Here is a 19,122-nt window from a genome sequence, read left to right on the forward strand (position 1 = left end):
TTATACAAAATAGAAAAGGTCAGATCTACTGTAAGACACTGCGCTTAGAGCAGACTGTACAATACACTTAAAATCAATCAGTCAGTCACAAAATGAGATTGGGATATACAAGAGGTAAGATGATTCAGGGGCACCTGGCTGGCTCAATTGGTTAAGCAGTGGACTCTTGATTTCAGCTCAGACCATGATCTCAGGGTCCTAGGATCAAGCTCCAGATTGGGCTCACATTGGGCTCCAAGCACAGCGCAGAGTCGGCTTTCCCTTCTGCCCCCCCCCCCCCCACCTCAGGCTCTCTCTCTCTCTCAAATAAAATCTTAAAAAGAAAAAAGATGATTCAGAATGTACCTAGGGATCTTGAAAATTTACTAGAAAAATCAAAAGATCAAAAAATCTCCATCAAAGTATCTTTAAGACTTTATTTATTTGAGAGAGAGAAGGAGAGAGAGTGTACATGAGCAGGGGCGGGGTCAGAAGGAGAGGGAGAAGCAGACTCCCCTCTGAGAAGGGAGCCCAACGCAGGGCTCCACCCCAGGACCCTGAGATCATGACCTGAGCCAAAGGCAGCCGCTTAAATGAGTGTGCCACCCAGGCACCCCTCCATCCAAGTTTGATAACAAAACTGACCAAAAGAAACTTCCAATGTTAAAAACTAAAAATAAAAGAATAGGAATTCCCATAGCCAGGGGTCTTTAAGACTGACGAAGGAGATACTCCAAAATTATGCTTTTCTCTCTTAAACACCAGTAAGTCTAGCTTTTCTAACACTACTCTAATTCTCAAAGTATTTAAAAAAAATAAACAACCGAACAGAGAAATCCTCTATCAAAAATCAGTAAAGATTTTTTGAGCACCTCATCTGTGACAAGTAGTCCTCTAGGTGATACAGGGGTGAACACAAGAGACAATAAAATTAAGTAAACGAGATACTTTCAGATGACAAAGCTCTATAGGAAGTATTTAAGGTGACTGAATAAAATACTCACTGGTGTGGGGATAGAGGATAAAGGATCTATTTGAGATGATCAGGAAAGGTTTCTCTTGTGGAGGTAATATCTACAAAACTTGAATTTCAATTCAATGGATTCTGAAGTTAATAAATTTCAATAAATTTTAAAACTAAAAATTGTATGGAATTACATGATCTGGAAAAATATATCTTAAAAACACCTGGAAATCAAGAAGTCACCAATGGAAGAGGGGCTCAGGGGGCTCTATGTACTACATTTGCAACTGCTGGTGAGTCTAGAATTATTTCAACATAAAAAGTTAAAGGAAAAACTTGTGTAACTATTACTGTATTTAACAATAAGACATCCTGTACTCCATTTAAGATACTATTCATTTTGTCAAAAAACCTACCCTATCTATGTAAAATCGTAAGAGGATTTAGGAAAACAAATTTCTAGTGCAGAAAAGCGTTTTTCTACAAACATGCAGATTAGGTATTTAAAAAGACAGCAACAGAAAACCAAGTATAAATACAGTTTGGGGAATATTTTATTCTAATCTAGGGGTATCACTCAAGAAAGAAAATTCAATGACAGGAGTCAGTATAGAACAGAGAAATTTCCCTTCATGTTACCTGTTTAAAATAGCTAAAAAGGCATAAAACACACAAATCTTATATTTAAGAGCAACTTCTCTGTTCTACTGAAATAACTAAATCAGGAAAGACAAAAAGGATGGAGTCCCACTGTGCATGGAGAAAGGAGAAGACAGGGGTTACCTTAAACCATCTTACCACCTTTCACTGAACTTGCTTTAAGGACTGCAAGTATAATTAAAATCATCTCACTTTAAAATCCATACATCAATTAATATAATGTACTGCTTCTGAATAAGAGATTTAGTCCCTCGATCTAAAAATATTTTAATGGCTGTTGCTCCAAAGACCCCATAACGGGCTCCGGTTAAAGATGGAAGGTTGTGCACGTGCATTTACCTCTGCTTTCTCCTGAAGTCCCACGGCTATGAACTGAATACTCTCCCTCAAATTCCTCTGCTGAACCCTCTCCCTCAAATTCCTCTGTTGAAGCACTAACTCTTAATGCAATGGTATCAGAGATGGAGCCTTTGAGAGATAATTAGGGTTCAGATGCAATCACGACGGTGGGAGCCCTCATGAGGAGATTAATGCCCTTATAAGAAGAGACACCTGAACTCTCTCTTCCTCTCCTCCAGGGGAGGCCACATTGAGAAGGTGCCATTTGCAAGTCAGGAAGAAAGATCTCACCAGACACCAATTATGCTGGCACTCTGATCTTAGACTTTCAGGCTCCAGAACTGGGAAGGACTATTTCTGTTATTTAAGTCACTGGTCTATGGTATTTTGTTATGGCAGCTTGAGCAGATTAATACACCCACTAAAATGGTTATAAAAGGATTTTTCAAAAAGCCTAAACCCATAAGGACAAAGAGAATAGGAAAGATGAAAGCAACATTTTGGATACTAAAATAGCAGAGAGGTTAGTGGTAACTGATTTAGCAAACTCTAGAATCTTAAAGCAAGTGCAGGAAAAATGAAAAAGCAACTAAACTACAACAGAACCTCCAAGAGGCTCAGGAATTGGTGGCACCAGGTACCTTTGGAAACAGAGGTAAATGTGGGAGTGTACACAGAAGGCCTGGTAAAAGGATGTTAGAGAGCAGTAAGACCCCCCCAGATCCCACCATGTGGGCATCAGACTGGAGGTGTGCTCAGTAGGAAGAGTGAGGGAGTGTGTTAGGGCTGGGGCGGGAGTGAGGGAGTGTGGCCATCACACCAGGCACAGCTGCAGCTCACGGAGAGCAAGCAGAAGCTTACACACTGCATGCTGAGGGTCCTCAGACCTTTCCCCTACTTGGCTTCCAAAATGCTGAGAGGGAGACATGGATCTTCCAAGTAGAAACTGGACATTCTTCACTGGGGACTCTGCCTAGCTCAGGGGAGAGAGTCAACAGAACAGCCTAGCAGGATCACACTGGGCTGATGCCCACAGTTTCAAGCCCCACCCACAAGTGCAGAGCTACCAGCAGCTCTCTATGGCTCTGTTCTTATACATGAGCAGATGGCCAAGGAAGTCCTCTAACCTAAAAGACAGACAAAAGCAAGTTAACAAAAAAGTCCTCTAACCTAAAAGACAGACAAAAGCAAGTTAACAAAAAAGTCCTCTAACCTAAAAGACAGACAAAAGCAAGTTAAAAAAAAGTCCTCTAACCAAAAAGACAGACAAAAGCAAGTTAACAAAACAGTCCTCTAACCTAAAAGACAAAAGCAAATCAAAAAATTAACAAAAAAATGAACAAATTAAAATTTTTGAAAGAAACAGAGCTAAAAAGAGCATCTATGAAAGAACACACACTAATAAAAAAAGAAACTCGTAGGAATTAAAATTATAATGTCACAAATGGAAAAAAAACAACAACTCCATAGAAGGGATGAATGGCAGGGTCAAAAACCAAAAATACAAAATAAGAGAAAATAAGAAAATGAGAGAGACAGTCTCAGGGGTACATCTGAACAGAAAAAGAAAACTGAGTGGAGGATATTATTATACAAATAATTCACAAAATTTTCCTAAAATTAAAGGATGTGAATTCCCAGACTTCAAAGTTCAGTAAGTACTCAGCATAATGTATAAGAATATATGCTCCAAGGCATGAAATTTTTGACCAGGAGGGACAAAGAGAGGATCCTAAATGCTCCAAAAACACACAAAACAAAAACAAAACAAAACAAAACAAAAAGGCAGGTCACAGAAAGAAACAAGAATCTATGCAGCTTACGATTTCTCAATAGCAGTGTAGGAGTCTAGAATATGAAGGAGAAATTATTTTTAAATTCTCACATAAAATGATTTCCAATCTAGAATCTGATACCCACTGAAAGGGGTATAAATATAATGCAAGCTGCAAGATTTTCCAAAATGACCCTGAGAGCTCACCCTGGGCTGCCTGGAGAAGGACCTAGCTAAGACCCCCTCCCCCCCCCCCCCCCCGCCCCGACCACATCCTCAAGGGAGTTGCTAGACCTAAACTCAACTTCCCATGACACTGGGAGCTTCCTCTCTCTGGTAGCAGGGCCTCTAACTTCCCCTGGGCCCCGAAGTCTCCTGGGGCTAAACAGCGAGGATCTGCAAACAGCTCCTGTAAACATCCGACAGACATTCAAATCCAGTACTCAAACAGCCTAGATCATAAGCATTTGTTTATTTTTCATTGATAAGACCACATTTGTGTTTGTACTTTAGGAATGGAGGGGCATCAGGGATTTTCCGAGGACACTTTTCTGTGACAGAATGAGGGTGGTGGACCTGTGCCTTCTTTTCTCTTGCTGAATCCCTGGTTTTGTTTCTCCTTTCTGCAATAAAGCCATGCTAAATGACATGTTGTTCTAAGCCCTGGTACCTGAAAGGTTGTCAGCCTAAAGACATCACCTTCCTTGATAAAAAGAAGGGAACCCATCTTACACAGTAACAGTCAAAAGATTTTTTCACTAATGGGATTTCTAAAAAACAAAATAAAACAAAAACAAACACACATACACACATAAAATCCGAAACCTTAAATGGTAACCCCCTGCATCTTTTCTCAGGAAGCTGCTGGAAAAGATGCCTTAACAAAAATGAGGAAGTTAGTTTGAGAAAAAAAGATGCCTTGAGATTCAGGAAACAGAAGTTCCATCCCAAAGAAGTGGAAAGGCAGCCCAGACGATGTTGAGTGGAAATATAAAAAGGACAGCTGTGCAGCTGGCGTAGGGAGCAACTACCATGGATTAATGGATTAATGCAAGCCAGAAAGTTCTGGAAGAGGTATTTGCAAGAAGATGAAACTAACAGAATATCTGGTGCCTTCAATCATATTGAGGGGAGATTCAGAAAAACATTTTAGCAATAGGGGATGAATGTGTGATGAAAATCTAGAAAACTAGTAAACAAAAAATAGGCAATTATTAATTCAACTGGAGGTGGAAAAGAAGTTTTCAAGGAAGGAAATCACACCATACCATACAACTCATCTTAAAATAGTGTTTTCATAGTCTATACAAGATAATATTGATCTAATCAAATTAAGACAGAACAACATTGGAGGGGCTTAGGAAGCACGCACGTACAGCTTTAGAGAGTGAAAGTCTCATCTTCTTTTGTGGGAAGTCAAAAGATAGTATCTAAATGTGAAAAAACAAGGGCACACACTGTAGGCACATCATTTAGAGACACAGACGTAAATATCAAAAAGAAAAATTTTTTTTTTAAAGTGAGTGAGAGTGAGAAATGGAGTTGAACTAGGATGGTGGAAGGGAAATGCTGTTTTCAATAAACCTTTTAACCACCTGACCCTTAAATACGTGCCTGTATCATGTTAATAAAAAATAAATTTAAAAACAAGATTAAACAAAAGCATTACTGTTACTATTGGAAAAATAAGAATTTGATGGGCTGAAAAGATAAGTGATTGTCCAAAGGAACATTATAAAGAGAATTTAAATCATCAGTTTATCAGTCTCGTGCTTCAATAAGAAAGGCAGCACTCAAATGACCATTACAAAACCAAAATAACAAAATAAAACAAAGTCAAGATAGAAATCCCTCAGACATACTGTTAATTTAGAAAATGACTAATGGTAAATAAAATCAAGAAAGCTTACTTTAATTCTGGATAAAGGGATAATACCTTATGAAGTTTAAAATTACCCAATTATGAATAAGAACATAATTGGGCAGCATTCACAAAAAGCTTACTATATGTAAAGATTATTGGTTAAAGACCCCTAAGCAGTTTATGGTCTAATAGGAAGATAAAGACACACACACAAATAACCACTGGTGGAATGAGAAACAAAGAGTAGTTCCAAAGAGAAAGTTTTTCCTTTGATTAAGGGAATCAAGAAACATTCCATCAAAGAAGTGTGACTTAAAATCCAAGCTTCCAAGATTTAGACATACTAGGGGGGCAAAGTCTCCCTTCTGGGTGAACCATCATAGGTGAAGGATAAAAATAAGAGCACAGACATGTTCACGACTATAAGCAGCTTGGTTTGGTTGAAATATAGAAAAGAAAACAAGAAATAAAAACGTAGACTAAAAAAAAAAAATTCATATGGCCAGATCCTGGATCTGCCTTGAATCTGGATTTTGTTCAGAAGGAAACAGAGTGTTCTTGGGAGAGAGGGGGTGGGGATGGGAGGTCTAAGGACAATGGTCTTGAGTACAACCGCTCCACTTGGGAGATGCTGAACCAACCAACAGCAGAGAGTGTGAGAACGGGAACAGGGACAGGTAATTAAACCCACGTGGATAAAACTGTGTCAGTTTTCTCTTTAATTTTAATAGAACATTTACCAAACAGCCTATTCCAATAGTTTTTCCTGGTTTCAGTAAAAATACCTGTGGATTTGTTTGATGCTCTCCTTCGAATTTCTGTCACCATCAGTCGTGAGACTTGGGTTGTGAACTGCAGAAGGTCAGAAAATTTCTCTGTCATCGTATTTGGCGGAGCATTTCCAAAAACCTGTGAATGAAAAAAAAAAAAAACAATTTTAATGAAGCACTGTCAACTACTGACTTTCATTCTGTACATTTCAAAGTGTGGTATGACTTGAAAATCAAGTCAAAAAAGTGGTCTTATACAGATACTTTGAATCTGAATAATACGTTTAAAATACAACTCTTTCAATAAATCATATCTAGCCGCAATTCTTGGTACATATTACATAATCTTTTGAATGAATGATTTAAATAAATGAAATAAAAGCCAAAGAACAGTTATCTATGAAATTTGAATCAATCTTACCGGTAAACTTTAGAAAGCATGTTTCTCTGAAGAGATCTAAATTAAGAATTTAGAGAAAGGGGAGCCTGGGTGGCTCAGTGGGTTAAGCTTCGGACTCTTTGTTTAGGCTCAGGTCATGATTCATGGGTTCTGAGATGGAGCTGAGCGGAGCCCCACCCTGCATATAGCTCCACACTCAGCAGGAAGTCTGCTTGAAGATTCTCTCCCTCTCCCACTCCCCCCACTCACCCAAATGTGCACTCTCTCTCTAAAATAAATCTTAAAAAAAATAAAAAAAGAATTTAGAGAAAAGTGGTAAGGTTCTATGATGGTACATAGATATATCAGATGGTGAAAAGCAGGGATTTATCTATGGTTAAGTCCTAGACTGAATATAGAATTCACTAAACTCATGCTATAGCTCAGAATTTCTAAATTCTACAACAATTCCCAAAACAATACCGTTAGGAAAGAGACTAAAGAAAATGAATGTGAGGGTCATGAAATACACTTTGTTTTAATAAAACATCTAAGACAAATGAACTTTAGAATAAACCATAAAAAGAAAAAGATTTTATTTATTTATAGAGAGCACATGCACACGCGAGCAGGGGGAGTGGCAGGGGAGAGGGAGAGAGAGAATCTCAAGCAGACTCCCTGTTGAGTGTGGAGACCTACTCGGGGAGGGGCTCAATCTGAAGACCAATAGCTCATGCATGACCTGAGCCTAAACCAAGAGTTGGAAGCTTAACCCACTGAACCACCAGGCACCCCTAGAATACATAATTCTTAAAGATAAACCAGTGTGGGCTCAGCAAAGAGGGCAAGAAAATGAAACCTGGACTGACAGTCTTAGGAAGAGAAATGGCTATATAACTGGATGTATCTAAAATATTATTTTGAAAAATGTCCTTTATAACTAGAAGGAAATCCAGTCTTCTAAAACTATTATGATAGCTCTCTTATTATAATACTAATCACACAGTATTTTATATTTTTATTATCTGTTCAAATGTCACTCAAAAGGAGGGAACATATCTTACTCATCTTTGTATTCTACTATGCTTTAATTTATAGAGATGTTCCCTAAATATGTTTGTTCATTTATATGCTGTCTCCCATCCCCCACAACAACAGATTCTAGAGAACATTTAAGTTAGCACTGAAGGATACATAAATTATAACATGAGAATATAAACTAAAATTAAGAAAGAAAACAAAAACAAGGAAATAAACCAAGGCTAGGGAATGGATGGGAAAACAGGACTAAAAATATCTAAGACCAAAAGACCAATTCTGTATTTGTCGTGTTTTGGTCATAAATTTTGGCTCAAATATACAAAAGAGAAAACCTATTCTATTCCATGGTTCACAATGTCCTTATGTAAGAAAAAAATATATTTAAGGAAGTATCTCTATTTTCATACTATAGCATAAAAATTTCCTTCCAAGGATCCTCAAAAAAAGGATATAACTTATAATGTAATATCCTTGTAACAGAAATATATTTCTTACATTCTTACAACAGATACTATAGTCCTTATCACCTCCTTCAAATTGAGCTGAAAGTACCAAACAAATCAATGCTACAGGTTATACTTTTGTTTGGTTATCTAAAGGCTGTTCATTAACTTGACACAGGAGTAATTTTACATTATCTCAAAGAACAAATAAACTACTTTTCAAGACCTCAATAAATTGGGTTTTTTTTGGCTGAGATATTGATAAATGTTGTGTGTTTATAGCTCAACTGGGTCACTTGTTTGTAAAACCGATATTCTTTAACAAACAAATTGGAGGCAGATTAGAAATTGAGAAGCCTAATAATGACACATGCTTGAATAACCATTCTACTTCCAACTCAGAGATGTGAGTATATAACTGTTGTTTATAAAACAATTGCGTATTTTCCTAAGGCAATTATGAAACCTTTCGTCAAACTAATTTAAAACAGGCAAATATTCCTATTACTCAGAATATATTAATATATATTTTGCTCCCAAGAATTATTAAGAGCTATTTTATTCTGAAGAGTTATGAAGACAACTTCATAAAATAAAAAGATCATTTCTTAGACAGTATATGCATATGGTTATTCAAGCAGTCTTCATGCTAGGTGAATAATTGTTAAAAATGCAACTAACTTGGGGCGCCTGGGTGGCTCAGTCAGTTAAACGTCCAACCCCTGATTTCTGCTCAGGTCATGATCTCAGGGTTGGGAGACTGAGCCCCGCATCGGGCTCCACGCTGAACGTGGAGCCTGCATAAGATTCTTTCTCTCCCTCTGCTCCCTCTCCGCCCCCCACACCCTGCTCTCTTAAAAAAAAAAAAAAAAAAGAAAGCTAACTTTTCACACAAATCCTGATATTAAACCGCTTTATTGACGTGAGAAACTTTTTTTCAAAAGATGTCTTCCTTGAACTGACCAAATACTATTAACGGAAAAAGAGCTATGTCCTATTTGCTAATTTGAAATGAACAACTATTGCTTCTTTGACACAAACAACTTTTAGTCTAGTGATTCATTCTTTTCATTTATTCACTCATAAATATTTATTGATCTCCTACATATGCCAGGCAGTATCTGGAGTGATGAATACAAAGGTAAATAGAGAGTTGTGAATACAAAAGTAAATGAAGCAAAGAGGATTCCTGTGTGTGTGGAGTTCACATTTTAGTACAGGAGACAAACATGAAACAAATTAAGAACAGAAATTACATTAGTGATATGTTCTAAAGGAAGTAAGCAGGGTAACTGGAAGGGAATGCCTATTGTGGCAACAGGCTGTCCAAGGTCTCCCTGAGACAACACTGGCATGAAGGAGTGACACTGTGTGATGAGACAAAGTCACACAATTCAGAGTGCCAGAGAAAGAGGGGACTGGGCAGCAAGAAGAGTGTGCTAAGACCTCCAGGTGGACATGAGTCTGGGGTAGGTGAGGAATCCAAAGGCTGGTGCAACTGGAATGTATTTTATGAGATGGGAAGTGTGCAAGATAAGGTTAGAGAGGTACAGGGACTAAAACATGAACTGACATTTAGATAATACTGAATATATAAGGTAGCAAAGAAAAGAGTAGATTTTTCTGTGATTAACTTCAACAATTAAATCTAAAAATATTAGGTACATATTTAATCACCTTCCACAAATAGCGATATTACTTGAAAATATATAACGCTTCAATCCTGTGCTTAAATGTGTGCTACAGAGGACGGAGCATGAAGCTGCGAGTCCAAGGAGAATTGGATTCTCCTCACCCTCAGACACTACTGGTCAAATTTTTCTGGTTCTCCATTTCCCCATTTGCCAAGGGACAGAGCTAAGCAGCTGGAAAGAAATGACTCTACAACATCTATGTGACATTCATAACTCAGATTAAAAAGAAAAAAAAAAAACAGGGCGCCTGGGTGGCTCAGTTGTTTAAGCGACTGCCTTTGGCTCAGGTCATGATCCTGGAGTCCCGGGATCGAGTCCCGCATCGGGCTCCCTGCTCAGCGGCGAGTCTGCTTCTCCCTCTGACTCTCTCCCTCTCATGCTCTCTCTCTATCACTATCTCTCTCAATAAATAAATAAAAATCTTTAAAAAAAAAAAACAAACAGAGTGAGGAACAAATATGCCATCTACCAAGTTCAAGAAAAATAACAGTTACCAAGGAAGGAGCATTTATAATGTGCCTAGTACTATGCAAATACTTGACATGTTAATAACATTTAAATCTCATAAAATCCTATATAGTGTCCTCATTTTACAGATAAGGAAATTAAAGTTTAGAGAATTTAACAACTTAAGCCAAAAGGTGGTGGAGACAGAAGTCAAAATTAGGTCTGTCTCATTCCAAGCCACGCTCTTAATCACTCAGTACTATGCTGTCTCAGTTAAACTTCGTATGAACTCTATCACTGTCACTTTACACAGTTACACCTTAAGAGGGGAACAGCATGGTTAGACTTGATTTCAGAAGAGTCATTTTTAATATCCACCTGAATTACAGAAAATTTTCTGGCACTTCCTCAACTAAATGTTTTTGGCATACTCAGGGAGAACAAATTAACAGTGTTATTTAATGCCACGTACAACACAGAAGCTCAATATAGGGACGCCTGGGTGACTCAGTTGGTTAAGCATCTGCCTTCGACTCAGGTCATGATCTGGGGGTCCTGGGATGAGTCCCCACATCCGGCTCCTTGCTCAGCGGGGAGCCTGCTTCTCCCTCTGCTTGTATGCTCTCCCTGCTCATGCTCACGCTCTCTCTCTCTGACAAATAAATAAAATCTTTAAAAAAAAAAAAGCTCAATTGAGTAAAGCTACTCAAATAAAAATTTATTAAATATGACTGATAAGAGAGGTTAGAATTTTTACAAAGTTTTCTAAAATGGTGTCTTTTGTTTCCTAAATATATGTAATATCTAAAATTCAGTTACATGGTACTGACCATCAGGAGTCCTGGAATAATTTGCTATACATAACAGATTTAAAAAATTAACAATGAAGATATAATTGCATTATTCATAGTAAATGAGTCTTCTTATTAATTAATATAAATGATTAGGAAAACATGTATATCCTCCTTGTTTCTAAGAAGGACCACCAACTCAAGAGAAAAGGAACTGAGAAGGCTCAGTCCCTTTCTCTCCTTTGGGATATGCCTGCCTCATGAGAACATGCACGCTCATCTACTCTGCATGGGGCTTGCAACTATCCAGTTTTGCCAATGGCTGGGTAAGAAAATTCAGCTCTTTCACATGTGAATTTAGCAAATCCTATGTTGCAGAGACCTAAGCTACACTGTCCAATATCCAACAATTTAAAAAGTAAAGGTCACTTGTAAGGGATAAAAAAAGAAAAACACCATATTCAACTTAGGTGCTTCTCAAATATAAGTAATTCAAAAACAAGGGGAGTTTCTAAAAAAAGATCTAGTTAGTAAAATTATATTTTAAAACACACATATACCACAGTAATTAACAATGGCAGTTAGTTTTTAATGTAAAATGTTATTCATTTTTGAATAGTTTAAGCCAAGTATTTTGTCAATAAGCTTTTGTTCTTAAGACTAAAATGGTTAATCATTTTTAAGAATGCTGGAGAAATATTATTCTCAGACTCCACCATCATCTCTCAGATGACAGCAGCAGTCTCCTTGCAGGACTGTGACAAAGACCACAGGAGGCCACTGAGGACCTCAGCGTGAGCCGTGGCCCAGAAAAAGGACTCGACACATGTCATTTCTCAACCTGGGTCTCTTAAAGGCAAAAATCACAAACTGAAATAACACTACTGAGCACTCTTTAAAAACGATTCTGCAGAGAGAAGCTCATGTCTAACAGCAATATGGTTTATTTGCCATTTAGCACGAATCAAGCAAAGTCTCAAAAATTGATAGTATGATTCACTTTTAGCAATCATGGTAGGAACTCTAGAACCATACTGAGCTATTCTTTCATCAAAGCTCTTTCTCTTTCTTTTTCTTTTTAGTGAGGGAGGAAGGGGGGAAGAGACAGAGAGAGAAAACCTTTAGGAGGCTCCACGCTGGGGTGCCTGGGTGGCTCAGTCATTAAGCGTCTAAGCGTCTGCCTTCGGCTTGGGTCATGGTCCCAGGGTCCTGGGATGGAGCCCCACATCGGGCTCCCTGCTCTGTGGGGAGCCTGCTTCTCCCTCCCCCACTCCCCCTACTTGTGTTCCCTCTCTCGCTGTGTCTCTCTCTGTCAAATAATAAAATCTTTAAAAAAAAAAAAAAAAAAGGAGGCTCCATGCCCCAGCGCAGAGCCTGACACAGGGCTCGATCTCCCAACCCTGAGATCATGACCTCAGTCAAAATCAAGAGTCAGACACTTAACCGACTGAGCCATCCAGATGCCCCTCATCAAAGCTCTTTCTTAGCAGTGGAGAATGTTCATGTATAAATGGCTGAACAATGAATAAATACAGCTATATATTTCAAACTTAATGGATGGGATGTCTTATCTAAGGATAATTTTAGTTTGTTAATGACAATCCAGTGAATAGTATGTATTTTTTAAATTGGTCACAGTGGTACAGAAATAAGTTCCTATCTTTTCATTAGTTAAGAGCTTACTGACCTTTATGATATTTAAATCACTCACTGTATTAGAGGTATAAGGCAATGCATATATATATGTGCTTTTACTCAGGCAATTAAAAACTTTTGACTTGAAAGAATAATGCAACTTATGACAAAAGAGAACTAAGTCACAGTCTAAGCAACAGAGAATCACTAAAGCATCTCAAATCTACTTTACAAAAAAAAAAAAAACAACAAATATTTAGATGATTCTTCCAGTCTAAGCCTAACTTGCATTGGCTGTAGAAGCCTAACTGATGAAATACATGGGACACATATGTAGGATATTACTTATTAATTTATGTTAATAGCTGAGAACAACTGCCCTAACTATTCTGAACTTTATCATCACTTTGTAAATGTGCATAAGTCTGAGAGAAGGAAATTACCTCAAACTATTCAGGAGGCAATAGTACATTGTGACACTGAGGTAAAACAAAAATAAAAAGATTAAAAAAAGAAACAACTTCCCAGAACTGATTCCAATAAAAATTAATGACTGTTACCTCACCAGGGCTTGGGAAAAAATGGCTTGTCCATAATCAGTTCTCTCACTTTCAAAACAGCTATTTTATTTTTATTTTTATTTTTTTTAAAGATTTTATTTATTTGACAGAGTGAGATACACAGCGAGGGAGAGAACACAAGCAGGGGGAGTGGGAGAGGGAGAAGCAGGCCTCCTGCAGAGCAGGAAGCCCGATGCGGGGCTCGATCCCAGGACCCTGGGATCACGACCTGAGCCGAAGGCAGACGCTTAACGACTGAGCCACCCAGGCGCCACCTCAAAACAGCTATTTTAAACCTTTCCCCACCTCTCCGCATGTTCGTACTCTACCATCTCCTCCCTCCACCATTCTCAGCCTCTTATTTCATAGATTAAAAAAATGAACATCCTCTAAATGTACTAATGTTTGCACCTGCTCTTCTCTTCTACCCAACCTGATGGGTAATATGTGAACTGATCTCTCTTACTGTTCTCCTTCCACTCCTGCCCCTCTGCCTTACCAGCCCAGCAAAACCTCAATCCCAATAAATAATGTATCTATCTGCCTCCTCTACTTCCACACACATGCTGCCGAGTGCCTGCAAGAGGAAAATCACACACCCACATGGATAAGATCCAGCACAAATTTATCATCTCCAACTTTCACTGGACCCTCAATACCCTTTAATTCTTTTACCATCCCTTTCAACTCTCTCTTTCATTCCCTTTCATAATATTCCAAATCATCACAATTTCCTTAAGCCCCCTAACTTACTCCAAGGCTCTTAACAGACCACATCTTCTGTTGATGACTACAAGAAATTGAGGATATCAAGCAAGATTTTATTCAACTTCCCACCTAACTACACATCATATTCACACCCAACAAAATGTGCTCTTCTCCAGGATGGAGTATCTTTCTCCTGCTCAAGGCTCACCTGCCCCCAACTCCTATAATTTGACTCCATGCTCTCCTCCCTCAATCATTTTCACTCTTAAAAATTTCCAAACTTCCTCTTCTGCTGGTTTTTTCCCTTCTCTTTGTTAGCCAGCATCTCCTCCATCTTTATAATCAAAGCAAAAACACTAGAAACACACACAAAAAAACCCCCTCTCATCACCAAGTTCATGTCCATCAATCTCTTTTGTTCTCTTTTCTTTCAAATTTCTACAAGCCCAGTATATACCTACTGTCTCTTTTCATCTCCCATTCACTCCTCAACTCACTGTTTTCTGGCTCTGCCATTCTAGTAACCTACAAACTTGCAAATTTCATGAACATTTTTCAGTCCTCATCTTACTGGGTCTCTCTATGGTACATGGTAGTGTTGACAATGTAGCACTCGCTCTCTTCTTACATTTATCTTTTGAGCTCTATAACCACCCCTCTCCTGATTCTTTTTGTACTGCTACTGACCAGCTCCTATTCTGTATCCTTCATGGGTTCCCCTCCTTTCATTAGACATTCATATTCTCCATGGTTGATCCTTAGCCTATAGCTCTTCTGGCAGTATAAGCCCTGAGTAATCTCTCATCTCCTTCCAGGATTTCAACTACCCCATCTGTGCCAGAGTCCCCAAAGCACATATCCAGCCAAATCCTCTACCTGAGCTTCTAAGTATATTCAGTTTGGATCATTGAGTCTGAACTATCTGCAAGCTTCCCAAGTGATTGGGAAACTTGCAGGTAGTTCAGACTCAATGATCCAAACTGAATCTAAACTTTCTCAGCAATTGGGAAAAACATTCCCAATTAGTTTCCCAAATTAGAAACCTAGTAGACAGCTTACCTTGGTCCCTTCTACTCTCTTATTCTATTGCTTAAAATACTTCATTGGCTCTGCATGCCTCCAGGAAAAAGTATTGACTCCTAATACAATATACAAACCCATCATGATGTACCTCCTATCAATCTTGACAGTCTTATTTTTTTGTTCCTCCTCAATATAAAATCAACTTCTTGGACTCCTTATAGATTTTGGCACATATTAAAATATCTGTTGCCTTTTATCTTGACTCATGCTTTAACCTCTTACTCTAATTACCTTTTTGGTTAATTTGGTCCAGTTAATTCCAATTGGGCTAATGCTTATCTTTTAAGGCCTCAATAATCACATCATATTCTTTTTTTTTTTTTTAAGATTTATCTATTTACATAGAGAAAGTGTGTGCGCATGTGAGTGGGGGAAGGACAGAGGGAGAGAGAATCTCAAGTGGACTCCCCGCTGCGCACGGATCCCAATGCAGGGCTTGATCCCACCACCCCCAGATCACGACCTGAGCCAAAATCAAGAGTCAGACGTTCAACTGACTGAGCCACCTAGGCACCCCTACATCACATTCTTGAAGGAAACTTCCCTTCCCCAATCCCCACAGACTTTCAGACAACTTTCTTTTAAGGGGTGCCCTTCAGTACTGAAAAAGCTAAAAGTAGGAGCAGTAATTGGCAGTGAAGAGTAGTGGGGCATCTAAAAGCCCTATGGAACTACCTGACTTTTTAAACTATGTATTTGTAAAATATAAAAATTATTTTAAATATCCCCATCAAGACTGCTACCATTGTAACCAACTTGACAAAATACCTTAAAAAATTAACTCTATTTAGACTCTCTTGGGCCTATAACTATCCTCTTTCAAAATCTCTTACAGAAAACCTGCCAAACAACAAAGCAAACTGAGATGGTTCTGTAACATGTACAAAATACTTGGGCAATTACATTCTATGGTGCAATAAACTATCATTTCAAAAAAATAATGGAAATAACAAATGGTAATTGATAACCTATCCCTCTTCCAAAACTCAGCCATTATAGGAACATTTTACAGAATGCTCAGTCTTCCTTTTATCTGTTAGAACTAACTGGAATTCACTCTGACCAAGTCTCAGGTAAAGTCACATGGCTTTACAGCAAATTTAAAGGAAGGAATGAAAACATCGAGCTTCTTAAAAACTCATTCTATCATTTTTTCCTATCTGTGATTTACTATAACCTTAAAATTCCTGCAGTGCTACCCAATCCTGGAAGGAGGCATGGCCTTGGCAACGTGGCCTTACCCTGTTAAACACTGGCAGCATCATGTACAGCTTCTCCTCTTGTTCCTTCTGAGTCATGTGCCGGGGAGGATGGCACAACTCAGTGAAGAGACGGCGGAGGTGCATCAGTCCTAAGGCGTTGTCTTGGGGGCTGCACTCCTCCTGCCTCGGTCGCCCCATGATCCTCTTCACCATGTTCATCTTGGCTGGTTGGTGATAAACACTTCTAATTCTGTGGGAAGATGTTCATACGCACACAGTCAAAATGTCATCATCCTGACCAGGTCAAGAGCTTATAAAAAGTCAAAAAACATTTCTTTTTCTACTTCTTTAAATTGAAAAGGTAGAGAGGCAAAGCTAATTGTGATAAATCTCCCTAAGTGACAGATCAGTAATCATGGCACCCAATAGTCCTACTAGATTTGGCACCATTTGTATAAAATGTAAAACATTAAATGTAAAACATTAATTGGACAAGCATCAAATGTTTCCAATTTAGTCATATGAAATTCAACAAATAAAGGGACCAAAGATCTCACTATTAATATGTTGCTTAATAGCTGAGCATATGTAAAAAGAATGAAGAATAGAAAGTTCACCCTCATCTCCAAACAACCAAAACAAAACAAAACAAAGAAACAAAAAACCCTACCCCCAAACATGAAGTTTTCTATTTTTAATTATTTAATTTTTTTTCTAGATGAAGGATTACAGTTCAGGTACCTGTTCGAAGAGCCTACTTTGTTATAGTTTGAAAACATATAAATTAAAACAAATACATCCCAATATATTTTACAAATCATAAGACAGTAAAAATTTTCATATACCTGAAGACTACTTTTTCAAACTATAGTTTGAAACCCTTTGGCAGGTCATGTTAATTCATTTAGTGGATCATGATGAGCATTAAAAAAAAAAAAAGTGAAATAGAAGATATTGGAATATATAGTAAGGGTGATTATTATTTCATGAAACTTATTTTAGGTAATTCATGCATACTCAATCACAATGTAAAATGTATCCCTGGCTAGAACTGCAGTTAAGAAATCAACCAACCAAACACTGGGTTAGACTATGTACCAGAATCAATAACACTAAGCATTCAGAAAGCATCATCAGCCCTTTTCAACCACCACTCACTGTGCCAGCAATTAGCTAATTTCAGACACAAAAAGAGGATATTTTACTAAAGGAACCAAGAAGGCTGGGAGGAGATTATGAATATACAGAATTTGGATAAAAGGCAATTTGCTTTTTAATCTGTAGAAAAGCAGGAATAACCTGAAGATTACTTTTTAATTTTGCCACATAACCACATAAGCCAGTAATGTCATTTCTTAAGAAATGAAAAGATTACTGCAAGGCTAGAGCTTTACTTACTAAACAGCTGTCTCCTGATTTTTAAAACTCTAAGAAGAACTGGTAACTTAAATATGCTTGCCCTTGAGAATTTTGAGTGAATTGCGTATTTGGCCACTGGTACATGCTTATGCGCTCTAGCCGAATGCCATAGGAGGCCATGAGGTGACTCACCTCAGGTCAGGAGTAGAAAGACATGGCCTAGAGCCCTGTCAGTGGTTCCTTCTGGGCCGAGTGACCAGTGTCTAAGGGGCCCAATCCCAGGGAAGAGTACTTAGACACAAAGGCAAAGGCCAAAAAGAGCCCCTAAACCACAAAATGACAACATATTTCATCCTCAGAAAACATGTAAGTCTTCCAACTATAAGGATTTCAACAAGTATATTCAAATCACCTATATACTATTTATAGTCCGGAGAGCCCCAGAACAAAAATAAAATTTGAAGTAAATTATAAAACTTTTGATAATTAGCTAACATTTTAGATTATGCTTATCTCTGCTCCTTTCCCTTAGGCCACAACTAGAGTTCATAATCTAGACAGTCCTGGAGAGGATTCAGGAGATTCCCGTTCCTCTAACACCTCAAAAAAATTTATAAGAGATCCCAGCTTTCCAGGGGTCTATGTCATTTTTTTAAAAAGTCAACTATTGCTCCATATTAGAGTTTCAAAGCCCTTTTAGACTCCTCCTTCACTCTTCATTCTACCTTAAGCAAGTGGGTGGAAGAGAGGATTAACTCTACCTTGATATAAGGCCTTGAGACAAGAGCAACTTGCTCAAAATCTCACAGTGATAAAGAACTAGATGAAAATCCAGACCTCCTACCTCCTGGTCAAGTGTCCCTCCCACTTACTCACATTCACGTGCCATTTTTTTTTTTTAAGATTTTTTAAGATTTTATTTAGGGACATCTGGGTGGCTCAGTTGGTTAAGCATCTGCCTCCGGCTCAGGTCATGAGCCCAGGGTCCTGGGATCCAGCCCCGCATTGGGCTCCCTGCTCTGTGGGGAACCTGCTTTTCCCTCTGCCTCTGGTGTTCTCTCTGTCAAATAAATAAATAAAATCTTTTTTATTATATATAAAATTTATATATTATATAAAATAGAATATATATATAATTATATATATAATATATAAAATAATTTATATATTATATAAAAAAAGAGAGAGAGCACAAGCAGGGGGAGCGGCAGGCAGAGGGAGAAGCAGGATCCTCCCCGCGGAGCAGGGAGCCGGCGTCGGGACTCATCCCAGGACCCTGGGATCATGACCTGAGCCGAAGGCAGACGCTTAACCATCTGAGCCACCCAGGTGCCCCTTTAAGATTTTATTTTTAAGTCATCTTTACACCAACGTGGGGCTCGAACTCACAACCCTGAAATCAAGAGTTGCCTGCTCTACTGACTGAGCCA

The 19,122-nt window shown here is 38.3% G+C and overlaps 1 protein-coding gene across 4 annotated transcripts in view; it reads right to left on the minus strand.

The window, feature by feature from the left end:
* Nucleotides 1-19,122, minus strand: part of WDFY3 (WD repeat and FYVE domain containing 3) — a 234,122-nt gene that overhangs the window by 153,871 nt on the left and 61,129 nt on the right. For all 4 annotated transcript variants that reach the window (XM_032400715.1, XM_032400713.1, XM_032400714.1 and 1 more), the window contains exons 2-3: nt 16,373-16,583; nt 6,366-6,489 (exon numbers count right to left, since the gene is read on the minus strand). In XM_032400715.1, coding sequence (XP_032256606.1) covers nt 6,366-6,489; nt 16,373-16,552 — 304 coding nt within the window. In that variant the 5' untranslated portion in view covers nt 16,553-16,583. The remainder of the gene's footprint in view (nt 1-6,365; nt 6,490-16,372; nt 16,584-19,122) is intronic.

Source organism: Phoca vitulina, unplaced genomic scaffold (genome assembly GCF_004348235.1).
Source record: "Phoca vitulina isolate PV1807 unplaced genomic scaffold, GSC_HSeal_1.0 scaffold3, whole genome shotgun sequence".
Classification (NCBI taxonomy): domain Eukaryota; kingdom Metazoa; phylum Chordata; class Mammalia; order Carnivora; family Phocidae; genus Phoca; species Phoca vitulina.